General features: G+C 39.7%; 1 protein-coding gene across 3 annotated transcripts in view; it reads right to left on the bottom strand.

Annotated features, from left to right (window-relative positions):
* kiz (kizuna centrosomal protein) overlaps nt 1-17,052 on the bottom strand; it is a 207,746-nt gene extending 190,694 nt beyond the window's left edge. For all 3 annotated transcript variants that reach the window (XM_072265562.1, XM_072265561.1, XM_072265564.1), the window contains exons 1-2: nt 16,940-17,052; nt 999-1,061 (exon numbers count right to left, since the gene is read on the bottom strand). In XM_072265562.1, the coding sequence (XP_072121663.1) occupies nt 999-1,061; nt 16,940-17,004 (128 nt within the window). In that variant the 5' untranslated portion in view covers nt 17,005-17,052. The remainder of the gene's footprint in view (nt 1-998; nt 1,062-16,939) is intronic.
* Nucleotides 17,053-18,504: the final 1,452 nt, after the last annotated feature.

Consider the following 18,504-nt stretch of genomic DNA (forward strand, 5'->3'; position numbering starts at 1 on the left):
TTTAACATTATTCAGCTTATTTCTGGGCAAATTTTTAATGTATATTAATGACATAAATGCAGCTTTACTTTAGTTAGGAAGAAAATACCACTCTGAGGCTTTTATGTGGAATATCGTTATCTAAATCTTTAGATTCAGATTCAGTTTAAGAGAATCAGCACAGTAACAGGCCCTTCTAGCCCAAAGAGCACGTGCTGCCCAAGTATACCCATGTGGCCTATTAACCTACTAACCTGTATGTCTTTGGAATGTGGGAGGAAACCAGAGCACCCAGCAGAAACCCACACATTCACAGTGAGAACATAGAAGCTCCTACAGACAGTGGCAGGAATTGAATCTGGATCGCTGGTGTTGTAGTAGTGTTATGCCAAGTGCTATGCTATCATGCCATACCTTTACATTGGATCAGGGAATAATTAATGCTGGCTGGAGCATAATTTCACAGGAAAGATACGAATCATGGCTAGGCTCTGAAAGGATATATTTGAATAACGAAATCCAGGTGGGCGTCATTGACAAAGTGCATTCTCTGCTGACAACTGGACAATATAATATCTGCTCTGATGTTGATTCCTATTGCTTTGACACTCCTGTATATTTACAATGTGCAGACAACTAAAGCTTTTTATTCTTAATTACATTGGTGTCAGCTTGAATTATTGGCATTTCCATATTATGAATCTTACAATGGACGGTAAACCTTGCAAAAATTTAAGTGAGAAGGGGGAGAGAGCGTTCCGTCAGAAAGTCATGGTCTGACCTAGTGAACACCTTTATGTTCGAACTTAAAGCTATGGCTGACCACTACAAAGTTGGTGCCAAACCTGTGGGATAAACTAAAGATAAGTCACCTTATGATAACAGAGATTACATTTGGCAGAAAAATCAAAAGAAAATCACCAAATACATTTTAACAGGACTTATATTCACAATTAATGTTAACAACTGGATCTATGAGGACAGACAGTAGTACCAATACAATACAATCCTTCACTTACTTCCACTGATCTGACTTGCTGCATACCAAAAGGTTCTTTTCCAGCTCCAGCCGTTTACGTTCACTATAAAAAAAGAAATTCATTATCAGTTAAAGTATTGGGTATTGGGCATCAAAAATCAAGGTCATATGGAATCGCATCCTCTTTCAAATCAATGCAAGGCTTACTATTAGTAAGAAAATTTGGAAATAGAATGAATAGAAGGGCCTATTTAATGTGATATATTCAACTGTACTCAGAGGCATAAAACCACACAACTCATTGATGAAATAAATTTGACAATAAATTGTATTGCTGTTGGCAGTTTTTGGTGTGATTGAACTTAAAATGTAGTAAAAATGTGCATATCCTTAGACAAAAAGTAGAACCAAGCATCATAGATAGCTTTAAAAAAATTGATATCTATTGACACTGCCTGTTTTAGCTAATGGACTGTGGGCAGAATTGGTGATATTTCTGAACTCAGAAGAAACAGCTTGATTTATAATCAAAGACAAATTACTCAGATTTTAAATACGTTTACTTAAAAAGGCACTGAAAGAGAATCTAAAACCAAAATAACATCAAACTTCCCCAATAAACTTCTCCAGGAAATAAATACAATAATAGTACAATGGTTTCATAGAAAATAAATTACATGTACTAGATAAATCTGAGTCATATAGCAATGCCATCACTAAATGTGATTTACAGGTATGTTACATATTATCTGCATTCTTACTGTGAATAGTGTGGGCACCATATGCAATATTAAGACAAATTGCATTCTTTGATACCATAGTTCACCACTTAAAATGTTTCGATAAAACTCAAATACTTGATTGCTTCACTTTAATTTTAATTTGCTGTAAAACAAATCACAAATGGATATACTGCAATCTATTGAACTTGTGGTGGTGACACTGCAAATGTCTCTTACAATTGTGTGTATCATTTGAAGAAAACATCCCATGTATTCATTCAAAATAAATGGCTGAAGTACTATTTGAAAATCAATGCAGGTTTATCCAGGACCGTTAACCTATACAGCTGTAATTTGGGTATTTATAACACTCATCCAAAATAAATGTCCCCATGATTGATGGAATCACATTTGGAAATGCAAAAGGAGATTTTACACAAGGTAATTAGATTCATTTCAATAAGACTATTTAGAACATCCTCTCCTGTTTTATAACCTTTGGTGTTTGAACAAATACAATGAAATATTGTGAAAGCAAATACGTTTGTATATTGCTCAGCAATGTACATATTGCTGTGAACTCCACAGCAATGTGAAAGAAAAGTGTGACACAATTTTTTGACAATCCAGTTCTTTAAACCACCACTTGACAAAATTTGATAATCTTTGTAATCATCTTTAATTATTTATTATGTATGTCTCAGAACAAAACAAAAATAATAACGCTTTCAGCGCAATTCAGATTACAAGTGAAGCATTGCTAAACAGTGATACTGCAAATCATGCCTGAATTAATTCTACCATTATGACTAAAACAAGCAATCTCCTTCTAGCTTGTACTACTTCCCCTCCCCCACATTCTTACTCTGGCTTCTTCTCCTTTCCTCTCCAGTACTAATGAAGAGTCTCAGCCCGAAACATCAACAGTTTATTCCTCCCCACTGATGCTGCTTGACCTGATGAGTTCATCCAGCATTTTGTGTGTTGCTCTGGATCTCCAGTTTCTGCAGATTCTCTTGTGTTTACAGATTTTTATTTGCACAGTATTTCTAACAAAGTATTTACAGGAATACTTTCTCAGAAATAAAATCATAGAGCAACTTATTGTTAGAAAAAAGGTGCCAAGGTTCTTTAAAGGAACATTGTTAAACAAAACTTGCCACAGTTCATAAAAGTAATTCAGAAGAGAATCTAAAGTAGGTTTTAAGCAACTTATCAGAGGAGGAGAGATAAGTTAAGTGGCAGAAAGATTTACAAAGTCTGGAATTTATGGTCCAAGCTTTAACTACGTGGTTCCACATATGGAATGTACACTAATAAGGCGAGTATTTATAATACTACAAGAACAAAATCACACAGAAAATTTTGCAAAGGAAAACGCAGAAGTCCATAGTCAGATATAATGGACATCACATGAGTTGTTAATAAGTAGTTGCTGATTGGGTGAAATGGCCTCAGATTTTGCGCTGCAAGGCAACCAGTATGTACCATTGCCAAATAATTATACCTTTAATATGTTGTAAATGGGATTTTTGTTTTACTGTACCTCAAAAAGATTATATGTGTACATTTGTGAGAACTGATTTCAACCTTTACACTCAAGTGGTGATTTTATTATTTTATCAAACAAACGATAGTAAAATGCTTTCACTCCTTCATACTTAGATTGTATAGTATTGAATCCACCACTGTCTGTTAACTATCATTCCTGGTCTGCAGGGATTGCCTAAGATTTGCATGTACTGTTGTCATGAGCATGTCTTTAACAGCTACCATGGAATTTTCCTTCAAATTAACTAATATACTGTGTTCTCGGTAATGGTATTAATTTTAACCAGTAATTTGTTATCAACGGCCTGATGAGGGCATGGTATGGATTGGTTGCAACTGACTGCCAGTATGCAGGAGACATAGAGAAATGTGCAGTGGTGGCAAACTGATTCATATACTCCACGTAGTGCCAAAGAGATGAGTCCTTGCAGCCGTGGCAAAAATGTATACTGACCACAGTGTTGGCTTCAAATTTGCACTGTGCCTTTACTCTTTCTCTCATTTAAACAGTGAGACAGGACTAAAACTCGGTTGCAGCACCACAGTGGACTACAGGAACAAAAGCCACAAAATGATGAGTCCTCTTTGGGCAACACCCACCTGATGACAAGGACTCCAGGTAATGGGTGGCAGTTCTGCAAAAGAGAACCTACGGCAGACCTCCCTTACTGCCTGTGAGATGTACGTGATCCCTGCCAAACCTGTTCGCTGTATTCTTTAATAGTGTGATTTCATCCTCATGGTCAGTCATCATCTACTGTGGTTCAAACAAAGCTTAAGGTGAAACAAATGCCAGTAAGTGTTACTTGCCTTTGCAATTGGGCCCTGAGTACTATCTTGCTACGTCCCATCCACTTCACGCAATATAACAGAGGACGTTGCAATCAGTACTTTAGGTTCACATCCGGAAAGAAATATCAATTGGGTATAATTTCAAAGGATGCTTTGCAACTTTGTGAAAAATGTGCTTTGTTTTACATTTAGTCAACTTTGTAAACAATTACATTATATGATATGCTCCCAGGCCATATTGATTTGGATATTTCTAGATCTGTTTTGCAATCTAAGGTGTGTTAGCTGATCTGTGCTTAAACTGTGCTGGGACTAAGATGGGAAGAAAGGGACAAAAACAACCTGGACTGTTTCTGATGAAGGGTCTTGGCCTGAAAGATCAACTGTTTACTCTTTTCCATAGATACTGCCTGGCCTGTTGAGTTCCTCCAGCATCTTGTATTACTTTGATTTCCAGTATCTGCAGATTTTCTCTTGTTCGTGACGACTATTTGTTGATCACTTTTCCAATGATCACTAACTCTTACATGCATACTGGAACAGCTATGATGTCTCAATGATTTGTAGTGCTTGAATCAATGAACACATAACCTGAATAGAGAAGAAATTTGCTGCAAAAGACTAAAGACAAGTTTTACAAATAGTAACTGCATTCATATTTAAAGTTAAGTGATTATATCAAAGTTTTAACTAGACACATATATTCCATTCCATATTTTACAATATTTCTTTAGAACGTATAAACTGCACATCAAGTTTCCTTTTTCTGATTTTCTTTTTCTCTTAATTTCAAGTTACATGGACCATCTAACGAAGTCAAAACTTAAAAGTAAGCCTTCAATGAGGAGCAGGTGTAAAGGTTGAGCGAGAATTTATCAGAGCTAAAAACTTTAAGGACATCATAGAGGCAGGAAACAAGCCCCACAGCCCCAAAAGCCTCTTCCATCATTCAATGAGATAAAGGCTGATGAATTACTTCAGTGATGTTTTCTAGCACTTACTCAAGATCATTTGATTCCCTGAATACCTAAAAACTATTCATTTTTAGAATATACTCAGCCTTCAGAGTCCTCTGGGTTAGAGGATTCCAATGATTCATACTGTCTAGATAACTATATCTCTTTGTTGTCTTGAAAGGCAACCCAATATTTGGGCATTGATCCCAGTGCCCAACACCCCAGCTGTGGAAACATCATCACTATACTATCATGGGAAGCCCCATTGGAATTTTATTTTTTGCAACATGTAATCATCTGGACAAGCACTTGCATCATCAAGGGGAAAGGGCTTAGACCAAGTTCTGGTGAATGAGATTAGTATTGCTGGGACTTGATGGTCAATAATGAATATGGTGAGCTAAAGGACCAGCTACTGTGCTTGGTGATGCTAATTTTGTTTGTTTTAATATGATCACCTCTCATTTTTCAGGTTATAAGAGGTACATACATAGTCTGGTTATCTGTCATCTAATGACAAACTTGCCATCCCCAAGAATCAATCTGGTAAAAGTTAACTGCATTCACTCCACTGCAAGTAAATCCTTCCTTGCGTAACGAGTTGCAACCTGTATGCTATATTCCAGATGACGTCTCAGTAATCAGGGTAAGATATCTCTACTGTTGTACAGAAAGCAACTGTCAATAGTCTGATTGTTTTCTGTTCACTCACATTTTCCTATAACAACATCCAAGTTCCTCTGAACAGCTATGTCTATCAACTTCCTCTACTTATTAAGAAAATGCTTTACCTTCCTACTTTTATCTCCCAAAGTGGATGACCTTGCACCTTTCTACATCATATTCCATCTGCTATGCTGTCACCAATTCACATAGGCTGCCTATGTCTCCCTGAAGTTCCTCTACATCTTCTCCCAGCTACATTACCACATAATTTTGTGTTATCAGCACATTTGACAGTGAAGCAAATCTATCTCCAACATCATTGGAATAATCAATGCAACAAAGTAATCAATTAATTGGCTGCTTCTTCCGAATATTTTTAAATCAGATATTAATTTTGGACTTGATATCATTGCGAAAACATAAACATTAGGTTGGAGGTTGGCGATAAATACCAAGTTGTATGTGACATTCCTTAGTCATAAACCAGCTCAAGAAAGATTCATCATCTTTAAATTCTTAGAATTGTTACTATATAACTCACCATTTTCATCAAAATAGTATTTGTATAATTAGTATTTTGAGCAGCAGTAAAAGTCAAGTTTATTCAACACAGGCACCCTATATATGTTGTATATACAGTAGCATACAGTACATAAAGAGCTAACATTGGATATCATAAACTATTTCTGATCTGTAAACAAAACCTAAGGTAGAAAATATCAAACACGCAACTTAGCTGCACCTAACTCATTGAAATATGAATTGCTGAAGATTACATAGTAAAGCATGCACTTAAATGCTACAATCGATCATATCATTTTTGGTCCCAATGCCATTCTTTGGCCGTCACTTACAGGAGAGCCTATCTGCTAGATAATAAAAACCTGGATCCCCAATCGCAGACAAAGTAAGATTAAACATCCTTTGAATTCCAAGACAAGCTTCAACTCTGCAGTTAAAGGATACGTGAGTAATGGTTTAATTGGCCAAAGAGCACATTGTTTCCAGCACCATGATCAAATTTGCAGAAGGGTTCAAGATTATTGTACTAAATGAGAGAATTTATTCCATTGCGTGTGTTTATAGTGCTGAGGTCCAAATGAAGATTGCTTGTGGTTAAACCTTTAAACTAGCTTTCTTCTCTAAAATGCAGTCAGTATTCTATTTATGAAACTAAAGAGGCATTTCTGAAGTTTTCAATGAAAATTCATAAAGCAGAAAGGCTAAGCAAAATGTCATCAGCCATTTGTGTCTATTATATTATAGTCACTTTGCCAGCAAAGAAAGGCTAGCTACTCATTATACAAACAAATAGCCTATTAAGCTGAAGCCTGGTAACCCAGAATTAATTATGCTATCACAATATTTTGTAAATTGAACATTGGTAAATAGAGAAAAGGCTGAATGACCCACCTTTTAACAACAGGTAGCCTTTAATACTTTCCTGTTTAATTAAAATAGCTACTCTTTTTACACTATAATCAATCGGAACAAAAATCTTCATTATCAATTAGCAAATCAAAATTAAGACTTTTGATTGAGGTCTTTTTAATCAGCTACTAATCTTCATTAAAAAGACCCCAATTAGTTGAACCAAAAAAACACCTGTCTATGCTCTCACTGTATACAAACTTGTTTTCTCATTGTACTTCATCAACATAAAATGAGAACACATAAAGTTTAATTTAAGTGGGAAGCCTTTTGATACCTCATGAAAATATATTACGGAGTTTTACCAAACCAGCATTTGTTTTCCTTCAATACTGAATCAGAGGACACAAATGGGAGATGACCATGGTCCTCAATTTTTTCTAAATATGATTCAGAATGTTGGGTAACAAAGAATGAACTAAATCCAATATATATAATGATAGCCACATTCTGTAATTTTAATTTATGGTGACAATTTCTTCTCTGCACTGGTTAATTACAGTGCCTATAAAAAGTATTCCCCACTCCCTGGAAGTTTTCATGTTTTATTGTTTTACAACACTGATTCACAGTGGATTTAATTTGGCTTTTTTTGACACTGACCAACAGTGTCTGACTCTTCCATGTCAAAGTGAAAACAGATCTCTACAAAGTGAACTAAATTAATTACAGATATTAAACACTAAATAATTAATTGCATAATTACTCACCCCCTTCAAGTCAGTATTTAGTAGATGATGCACCTTTAGCAACAATTATCAGCTTTGCCATCTGGACACTGCAATTTCTCCCCATTCGTCTTTACAAAGCTGCTCAAGCATTGTCTGCATGCGGATCGTGAGTGAACAGCCCTTTTCAAGTCCAATTGCAAATTCTCAATTGGATTGAGGTCTGGACTCTGATTTGGCATTCCAGGACATTAAATGTGTTGTTTTTAAGCCACTCTTGTGTAGCTTTGGCTTTATGCTTGGGGTCATTGTCTTGCTGGAAAACAAATCTTCTCCCAAGTTAATTTAAAAGCGCAGACATGAGGAAATCTGCAGATGCTGGAAATTCAAGCAACACACACAAAAAATGCTGGTGAACGCAGCAGGCCAGGCAGCATCTATTTCGACGTCGACTGTACCTCTTCCTATAGATGCTGCCTGGCTTGCTGCGTTCACCAGCATTTTTTGTGTGTGTTACTTCTCCCAAGTTAAGTTCTCTTGCAGACTGCATCAGGTTTTCCACCAGGATTTCTCTGTATTTTGCTGCATCCATTTTATCCTCTACCTTCACAAGTCTTCCAGGGCCTGCTGCAGTGAAGGATCCCCACAGCATGATACAGCCACCACCATGCTTCTCAGTAGGAATGGTGTGTTTTTGTTATGTGGTGTCTGGCTTACACCAAAAATAGAATTTAGTCTGATGGTCAAAAAGCTCTATTTTGGTTTCAACAGACCTTGGAACCTTCTTCCAGCTGACTTCAGTGTCTCCCATATGTCTTCTGGCAAACCCTAGCCAAGATTTCACTTGATTTTTTTTTAAACAGTGGCTTTCTCTTTGCCACTCTCCCATAAAGCTGCGACCGGTGAAGCACCGGGCAACAGATGTTGTATGTGCAGTCTCTCCCATCTCAGCCACTGAAGCTTGTAACTCCTCCAGAGTTGTCATAGATCTCGGTGGCATCCTTCTCTAGTCCCCTTATTGCATGGTCAGTTAGTTTTTGAGGACAGTCTGCTCTACACAGATTTACAGCTGTGCCATATTCTTTCCATTTCTTGATGATTGACTTTACTGTACTCCAAGGGATATTCAGTGACTTGGAAATTTTCTGGTATCCATCTTCTAACATGCTTTTCAATAACCTTTTTGTGGAGTTGCTTAGAGTGTTCTTTTGTCTTCATGGTGTAGTTTGTGCCAGGATACCAATTCTCCAGCAGTTGGATCTTCCAGATACAGGTGTATTTTTACTACAATCAATTAAAAGACCTTGATTGCACACAGGTTTCCAAAAACAGATCTCCATTTAACTATTAATGTGACTTCTAAAATCAATTGGCTGCACCAGTGATTATTTTGTGTTTTATATTTATAATTCATTTCTATCACTTTGTAGAGATCTGTTTTCAATTTGACATTAGAGTCTTTTTCTGTTGATCAGTGTCCAAAAAAGGCTAATCTAATCCACTGTGATTCAATGTTGTAAAACAATAAAACATGAAAACTTCTTGTTGGAGGGGAGGGGGTGAATACTTTTTATAGACACTGTATTTGGCATCTGCAATAAAAATTGTACATTTGTTGGGTTCAACTTTTGTCAGTTACTGCTCATCTTGCAAGGAAAGGGAACATGGTTAAGTCTTGAAAATCTGTTGATCAAAACTAAGAACCTGAATTCTGTTTCAATCAAGGAGACATTCAACATTTGTTCACTAATTTACTTTTCTATTAGACTTTAAATTTGAGACATTTGCATTTTAGCCAGTAGATTTCCAAAGCCTAAGTGAATCTGAATACCCTTCCCGAACAATAATTATCATTCTGTTTCCAACTGATTATTTTTAAGTTGAACTGAAGGTCACATACAGAATGAAGTTACAAACTGATTGGCATATTAGTCTGTGACTCCTTGGTTGCTGAAGCAACACCATTATACTTGGATAGGAGGAATGGCCAGTATCTTAATAACTTGTACAAGTGACTGTAGTCAAAAGCTTTAAACACTACAATTGATGGGAAACTCCACACAGTACTCATTAAAAAAAGCCCATTATTTCCACCCCATGGTTATGATACAAGTCTATTTTATCCACATCAACTGTGTGCAAAGTGATTCTGACTAGTGAAGTAATCATCGGTTCCAAATGCATGGAGATAGTTGGCCAAGAATTAATAATCAGCACAAAGAATTTCAGGAGATAAAATATGATAATTATATTTAGTATTATTATTATAAATATTATTCGCTATTTAGAATAGCATGCTTTTCAAGATTTTCTAAGAAAAACAACAGTTGATTTTCTGAGTCAAAATCAAAGTTACAGGCTGTCCATCAAAGATCATTATAACATTTAGGATTTTCCATTATTGACAATGAAGTTAAACGTTTCTAAAGCGTACTGCCTCATTTTAATTGAAGTCATGATTTGTGAACTTGAAATTAGTCAAGGGACCTACCACCTACAAAAAATGTATCATTCTTTAATCACTGTACAAATGTAAAAATAGAATTGCAGATACAGTTTATTTCCAGGATTTTATGCTTTTTGTTTCAGATTTGCAGTATTTAACCTTCGGTATTAATGGATTGAATTGTTTTTTCAAAGATATAATGTATTTCAAAGTTCAGTAATGCTCCATGATTTATCTAAAATGTAAAATTCCGTTTGAGATCTTACGAATATTATAAAATTCTATTTGTTAATAAAAATTGTCCCAAATTGGAAGGGACAACTTAAACAGTAAATGTGTATGTAGATCACAATCAGAACCAGGATCATTATCACTGACATACATCATGAAACTTCTTGTTTTACTGCAGCAGTAGAATGCAAAAGATACGATGTATTATAAATGCCTACCGTGCTATTCTACGCCCTCACTTTGTGAAGTCTGATCACCTGGCTGTACTTCTACTCCCTGAGTATAGGCTAGAGACTGAAGACTGAAGCACCAGTAGTGAGGACTAAGAAGGTTTGGACAAGGGAAGCACAGGAGCGCTTACAGGACTGCTTTGAATTGGTGGACTGGACTGTATTCAGGGATTCATCTTCAAACCTGGATGAGTATGCTGCAGTTGTTACCGACTTCATTAAAACCTGTGTGGATAAGTGTGTGCCTACAAAGACTTACTGTACATTCCCAAACCAAAAAAGTTACAGAACCGGGGCCTCTGTACCTCCCTCTGCAATTGGATACTAGACTTCCTAACCACAAGACCATGATCTGTGCGGATTGGTGATAACATCTCCTTCTTGTTGATGATCAACAGTGGTGCACCTCAGGGGTATGTGAGCCCACTGCTTTACTCTCTCTATACCCATGACTGTGTGGCTAGGCATAGCTCAAATACTATCTATAAATTTGCTGATGATTCAACCATTGTTGGTAGAATCTCAGATGGTGACATGAGGGCATACAGGAGAGAGATATGCCAACTAGTGGAGTGGTGTCACAGCAACAACCTGGCACTCAACATCAGTGAGACGAAAGAGCTGATTGTGGACTTCAGAAAGGGTAAGACGAAGGAACACATACGAAGAGAAAGGAACCTCATAATGGGATCAGAAATGGAGAGAGTGAGCATTTTCAAGTTCCTGGGTGTCAAGATCTCTGAGGATTTAACCTGGTCCCAGCATACCAATGCAGTTATAAAGAAGGCAAGACAGCAACTGTACTTCATGAGGAGTTTGAAGAGATTTGGAATGTCAACAAATACACTCAAAAACTTCTATAAACGTACCATCTGACAGGCTGCATCACTGTCTGGTATGGGGGGAGGGGGGCTACTGCACAGGACTGAAAAACGCTACAGAGGGTTGTAGATTTGGTCAGCTCCATCTTGGGTACTCACCTACAAAGTACCCAGGACATCTTCAAGGTGCGGTGTCTTAGAAAGCCAGCGTCCATTATTAAGGACCTGCAACACTCAGGGCATGCCCTTTTCTCACTATTACCATCAGGAAGGAGGTACCGAAGCCTGAAAGCACATACTCAGCGATGCAGGAACCCCAAAACCTGAACCAGTGGTGGGGAGAAGACCCCACTTGCTCGCTTTGTCAAGCACCTGGATCACTAAGGCACATTTTAGCAGGATGCACCATGAGCCTCAGCCAGGGTGGTACACTTGGCGGCATAACAAAGTTCTCAGACAGCTGGCATCAATCTTGGAACAGAGGCGAATCACCACAAATGCTCTCCCACAAACATCGGCAGGAAATGTCCACATTACACGATTTGTACCAGCAGGCCAACCTCCAGAGCACCATATAATATCAAAAGATGTAAGCATTCTGCAGGTTGCTCGGGTTTGGAAAATGGATGTGGACTTGGGGGAAAAAAGCTTGTGTTTCCCCCAGACATTGCAGCTACAACACTCCGGCCAGACATGGTCCTGTGGTCCACAACAGCCAAGGTGGCATATGTTGTGGAATTGACAGTACCATGGGAAGATGGTGTCGAAGAAGCTTATGAGAGGAAAAAGACTAAGTGCTCTGAACTGGCAACTGAAGCTGCCCAGAATGGCTGGAAGACCAAGATTTTCCCTGTAGAAGTGGGATGCAGGGGACCTGTCTATTGAAGAAGATGGGGGTGAGGGGTCACTCTCTCCAACAAGCAATCAAGTCCTTGTCAAATGCAGCAGAAGAAAGCAGCAATTTGATTTGGATTAAAAGGAAAGACAACAACTGGACTGCAAGATGAAGACAGGAGGGTATGGAACTAAGGGGGGTGTATCTGGGATGCCAGGTAGCACTGTTGAGCATTCTGGAGACGTCGTGGGCTTATCAATGAAATGTCAAAGGAGGGTGCCCACCTGATGACCCCGATGACGTAACTACCCTCCCTCCTTGTCACCACTCCAAACCCACTGCCAACATCGAGAGTGCCAACTTACCATAGGGATTGAAACATCAAGTCCTAGTAGCTCTACTGTCAACCGTCTCAACATTTAATTTCTATTACCGTATCAATATAATTATACAGTAATGCTATGGAAATGTGCCTTCAAAAATATTTTGCACCAAAAACTAGAGTAGAATCTACAGGTTATGTCTGACTGAAAAAAAACAGATAGGTTAGAATTAGAGAATTCTACATGAATAAAGAAGAATTGTATTTCATGCTCTAAGTTCTAGTGTATAGTATTTTATCCTTGATTGCCTTTTCCTTGAGACAGTAAAATACTAACACTTGGTAAAGAGATCACTATTAACACAGCCTGGGCCATGATTATTAAGTGGGAAAGCCATTGCATTGACGCCCAATACATTATAAACCAAAGCCATCAGTCCGCTTCCAGAAACTCTAGACTGCGGTCAACAAGAAATCTAGCTACCACTCCTCTTCCATAATTCTAATTTTGAAGCCACCCTTGATTTTTCTTCATTTTAAAAGTGTAATTGAAAAAAAATTAAGTATAAAAACTGTGAAATAGCTCACAAGCAGTAATTATGGGGTATTATCATTAAAATCGAAACACCAGTATTAAAAAGTAAAATATCCATGATACTATGAGGTGGCACCAGAAAAAGGCAACTCTTTGCATGCAGCTCCAAAGGAAATAATCAAATAGTTTTGTTATGAACTACTACAAACTGAAATGCACAGTCACAACCATGGGTAATTCAGTAAGCAACATCGTTTTAAGATATTTTTTTAAAATCCATCGATCCTCAAAATTAGCAGACTGTACTGCAGACTCAGATCACGAGTGCAGATCCCCTTCAAGGGAAAGGAAACAAGGAAAGTAAGCTGGTCTGCAAGTAAGATTGAAACACAGAGTCCCAAAACCCCCACTACCTACTATCCTGATGGCGAATGTAGTCTTTGGAAAATAAAACTGAAGATCTCAGAGCAAGACATCAGAGGGACATCAGTTACTGCTGTACACAGAAACATAGCTCACCTATACAATTTCGGACGTAGCACAAGCCCAAGGGCTTCGCCATGCACCGCAAAGATTCCCTTAAAAGTAGAAGAGACGGAGCATGCTTCATGATTAACTCATCTTGGTGTACGGACATGGCAGTTCTGTCTCAGTCCCGCTCACCCAACCTGAAAAATCTAGCAGTCAAGTGTCAACCATTTATTTACCAAGGCAGTTTTCTGCCATCATCCTGGCAGCAGTGTATATTCCACCCCTGGCCAATGTCAAGCAGGCACTGGAGGAGCTGAGCGCTGTGGTCCGCGGTCACAAAACAGCACACCCTGACACCTCGACGATCATTGCGAGAAATTTCAACCAGGCCAGCTTGAAGAACTCTTTGAACAACTACCACCAACTATAAACCAAAGGAGCCAACACACTTGACCACTGTTATACCACCAACAAGAATGCTTACTGTGCTATCTCACGCCCACACTTGGAAAGTCCGATCACCTAGCTGTACTTCTAGTCCTGGCATATAGGCAGATATTAAAGACTGCAGCACCAGTGGTGAGGACCAAGAAGGTATGGTTAAGGGAAACAGAGAAGTGCTTACAGTTCCGCTTTCAGTTGGTGGACAGAACAATATTCAGGTGTTTATCTTCAAGTCTGAACGAATATGCCACAGTGGCACTGACTTCATCAAGACCTGTGTGGGTAAGCATGAGCCTTCAAGAACATACATACCAGGCATACCCAAACCACAAAGCTGTGGAAGGCTGCCTTACGAGTGAAAAAACAATTCCAAAAAAAGTTAGAGACAGAATCGGATGCATGTCAGCTTTGGCAGGGTTTGCAGGTCATTACTTCCAATAAGGCAAAACCTAACATCATGAATGGCTATGATGCATCACTCCCAGATGAGCTCAATGTCTTTTATGCATGCTTTGAAAGGGAGAACAAAACAACACCTATGTGAATCCCTGCAACAACTGGTAACACTGTGAACTGAGACTGATGTCAGAACACCTTTCTAGAGGATAAACCCTTGCAACTCATCAAGCTGGTTGGCACTGACAACCTATGCAAACAAATTGGCAGGAGTGTTCAAGGACCTGTTCAATCTCATTGTTGCAATCAGAGGTCCTCACCTGCTTCAAAAGGACAACAATTATACCACTGTCCAAGAAGAGTAGGGTGAGCTGCCTCAATGACTATCATCAGTTACACTGCCATCTACTGTAATGAAGTGTTGTAGACCATGACCAGAATCAGCTCCGGCCTATGCTAGGACCTGGGTCTGCTGCAATTTGTACTATTGCCACAATAGGTTTCCACTGGATGCAGTCTCTCTGGCTTGTCACTTGGCCTTGCATCACCTGGACAATAGCAGTACCTGCATCAGGCTGCTGTTTATTGATTACCGTTCATCATTCAACACCATCATACCATCAGTACGAATCGACAAGCTTCAAAACGTGGGCCTCTAAACCTCCCTCTGCAGTTGGACCTTTGACTCCCTCATCGGGAGATCAGTCAGTGCAGATCAGAAATAACATCTCCTCCTCACTGACAGTCGACACTGGTGCACCCCAATGAAGCATGCTTAGCTCACTGTTCTACTCTCTCTACACCCATGACCGTGTGGCTAGGCACAGCAAACACCATCTATAAACTTACTGATGACACAACTATCGGTAGAACTTCAGATGGTGATAAGGAGGCGTACAAGAGTGAGATTGATCATCTAGTTGAGTGATTATATTGTAATTAGCTTAGATTAATGCTGAATCATAGGCAAAGCCCCCTCCACCACTGAGTACATTTACATGAAGCGCTGTCATAAGAAAGCAATATCCATCATAAAGACTCCCACCATCCAGCCATGCTCTCTTCTATTAGGGCAGGAAGTACCGAATCCTTTGGTCCCACACACCACGTTCAGGAATTTATTACCCTGCAACCTTTAAGCTCACTCGCCACAACTCTGAACTGACTCTACGAGCACTTTCAAGGACTCTTTACAACCCAAGTTGTCAGTGATCTTTCTTTGCACAGTTTGTCTTCTTTTGCACATCAGTTGTTTGCCAGTCTTTGTAATGTATGATTTTTTTTAAATTCTACTCTATTTCTTTATTTTTCCTCTAAATGCCTCCAAGAAAAAGAGCTTTAAAGTCGTATATGGCAACATACAATATATGCACTTTGATAATGCATTTACTTTTTATTTGGTATGCTCTTTAAGTCATTGAATTGCAAAGATTGTCTTCTTAGCATTCCGTCAGGATGACTAGCTTTCACAGCCATTAGGAGCAGTCTTAGTACAGGATGACTGTTGCAAACCAGCCACCACACTGCCATAGGAGTGAGGGCTTGGTCCAATATCAAGGAATTTCCAAATATGTTGGAGACTGCTGCATTGCTTGCAGCAAACACACATTCTAAGCATACAAAGATGCACTCTGTCCACATAAACACACAATGCTACCTGTGTCTTCTCCTCCAAGCTCCCACCCTGACAATTACTTCCTCAATCTTCCTACCTCTATCCCCTTTACCCTAAGCGCTTCTCTCAATTGTCTACTCCTCCCTCTCAGCTCCCACCCCCCATTCCATTCCCATAGTCCACTGTTCACAGTGGTCCCTTATCTAGTTGTCGTTTCCTTTGCTACGCGGTCGCACTTGCAGAAAATATCGAAGGGGGTAAAAAAAAATGTCAGACATTCAGTGGTGTAGCACTCAGTATTACTGTGATTCATGTGTGCTCTCTCTTCCCCAACAACATTGCCCTCTAAATGGTACTATCACGTTGCTGTTTATGGGACCTTAGCCTACAAACAAAAAATGGGCCTTATTACTTTAAAGTAAATCAAAAGGTTTACAGAGGATTACAGTGCTTTGCAAGGTCCTGAAATCGCCGCAGAATTTCACCCTCTCACTCTCCATACTGGAAACTGTGAACGTGACCGGAACTTGGTGGCACCTCAGCCCCACAGTTCTCATCCGAACAGTTCCCCGCACGTAGGTAGGGGCTGGGTTTGTTTCTTTGCGGCGCTACCCCGTCCCACTTCACTTAATGCGTAACAACAAGGGAACCTTCAGTGATGATGTTACGGCCGACAGAGAATCGAGTCAGTTGAGCAATTTACAGCCACTCGAGCGTGAGGCTCCAGGGCGAGGCCTACGAGTGAAGGGGGGGGGGCGTTTACTGGCGCTGGGCCAGTCACAAAACCTTCAACACCTCCCGAGTCCAAACAAACAGTCGGCGGATCGGGACCTGAGGCGAGAGACTCACCTGGCGTGCAACTGCCGCTGAAGTTCACCCACCCTCTCCAGGAATGCCGACTCGTTGGCCGCCATGTCCACTGCCGCTGCTTGGCAACCATTACCGGGGCAACTGTGTGGCGCATGCGCACGGGCGCCGTCTCCCTCCCAGTGAGTTGGAGCGGCCGCAATGTGGATCTGGGTAGGGTGTGTGGTTCATTTACAGCACCTTCCACCGCTGACAAACTCCCCACCTGCAGTCATGGCTGTGGTGCTGGCATCGTTTTGTTACTATGCTGCTGAAATTCCAGTGCTTTCATGCCTTTGGCAGCACCAGGAAACAGTTCATTGCCGACGTGTTACAACCCGAAGGAAGGTCCAGGACCCCTCTCGGGTACAATCACTGTAAGAAAGTAAAATCCGAGTTCCTGGCCACCAGAATAGCAGGTACATTATGCTGACGGATGAGGCCTTCTCGTGTGCACACAAAGATCATTCTCCATGGCGAAGAGAAGCAGGAAAATTAATCACGGGTATTTTCGGCTGCTACGTAACCTCATAAAAAGCAACAGCTGAAGACCGTGCAACCCATCGTGGCTGCTGCACTGTTTTCTGGCTATGGTATATTGGACTGTGGCAGCAATAGCATGACTATCTTAATGTTGGTATGTTCCCTGAAACTGAAATATAATGTCATGTGGTTATTCATTGTAATGTGAATGTGCTTGCAGTTCTAATAAACAAATGTTCATGTCCTGGTCTGAGTAAATTCTATGCTACCACAGCACACCTGAGATAGATGACACTACAGTTCTGTGTAATCTGATACTTGTCTTCAATTCCAGTTTCCTGGCCAATCCCCTATAGTACAAAGATATATCTTCGCCTTGCAAGTATTTAATGACTCAATTGTGTTGAGTAACAATTAGAACAGAGATGAGGAGGAATTTCTTTAGCTAGAGAGTGGTGAATCTGTGGATTCCATTGCCACAGGTAGTTGTGGAAGCCAAGTCTTTACAGTATGTATATTTAAGGCAGAGGTTGATAGATTCTTGATTGATCAGGTCATGAAAGAAATGGGGGGGGCAGGAGATTGGAGCTGAGAGAAAAAATGGATCGATCAGTGGTGATGAAATGGCAGAGCAGACTCGATGGCGAAATGGCCTAACTCTGCTCTTATGATCTTAATTTCAAGAAGTCATACTTTAAGAGGATAAATTCCTCCTCGTCAGTCTTAAGTGTTCAATGCACTCAGGTACAATAAAAACATTTAAAAGTCACTTGGACAGGTACATGGATAGGAAAGGGGCAAATGGAAACAGGTCAGGTAGATATTCTGGGTGGCATGGATAAGTTGGGCTGAAGGGCCTGCATCCGTGTTGTATTATTCTACAGCTCTAATCCTTTACTCTGAGACAATGCCCTTGGTTCTAGGCTCTTCCATCAGCGGATACATCCTTGCAACATTCACCGTATCAAACTCTCTCGTAATTAATAGTTTCTGATTTGATCACATCCTTCATCTGAACACCAGGGAGTTACGGTCCATTCTGCTCACTTTTCAGAAAAATAACACTCTCATCCCAGTTAACAATC

Source organism: Mobula birostris, chromosome 8, assembly GCF_030028105.1.
Source record: "Mobula birostris isolate sMobBir1 chromosome 8, sMobBir1.hap1, whole genome shotgun sequence".
NCBI classification, from domain to species: domain Eukaryota; kingdom Metazoa; phylum Chordata; class Chondrichthyes; order Myliobatiformes; family Myliobatidae; genus Mobula; species Mobula birostris.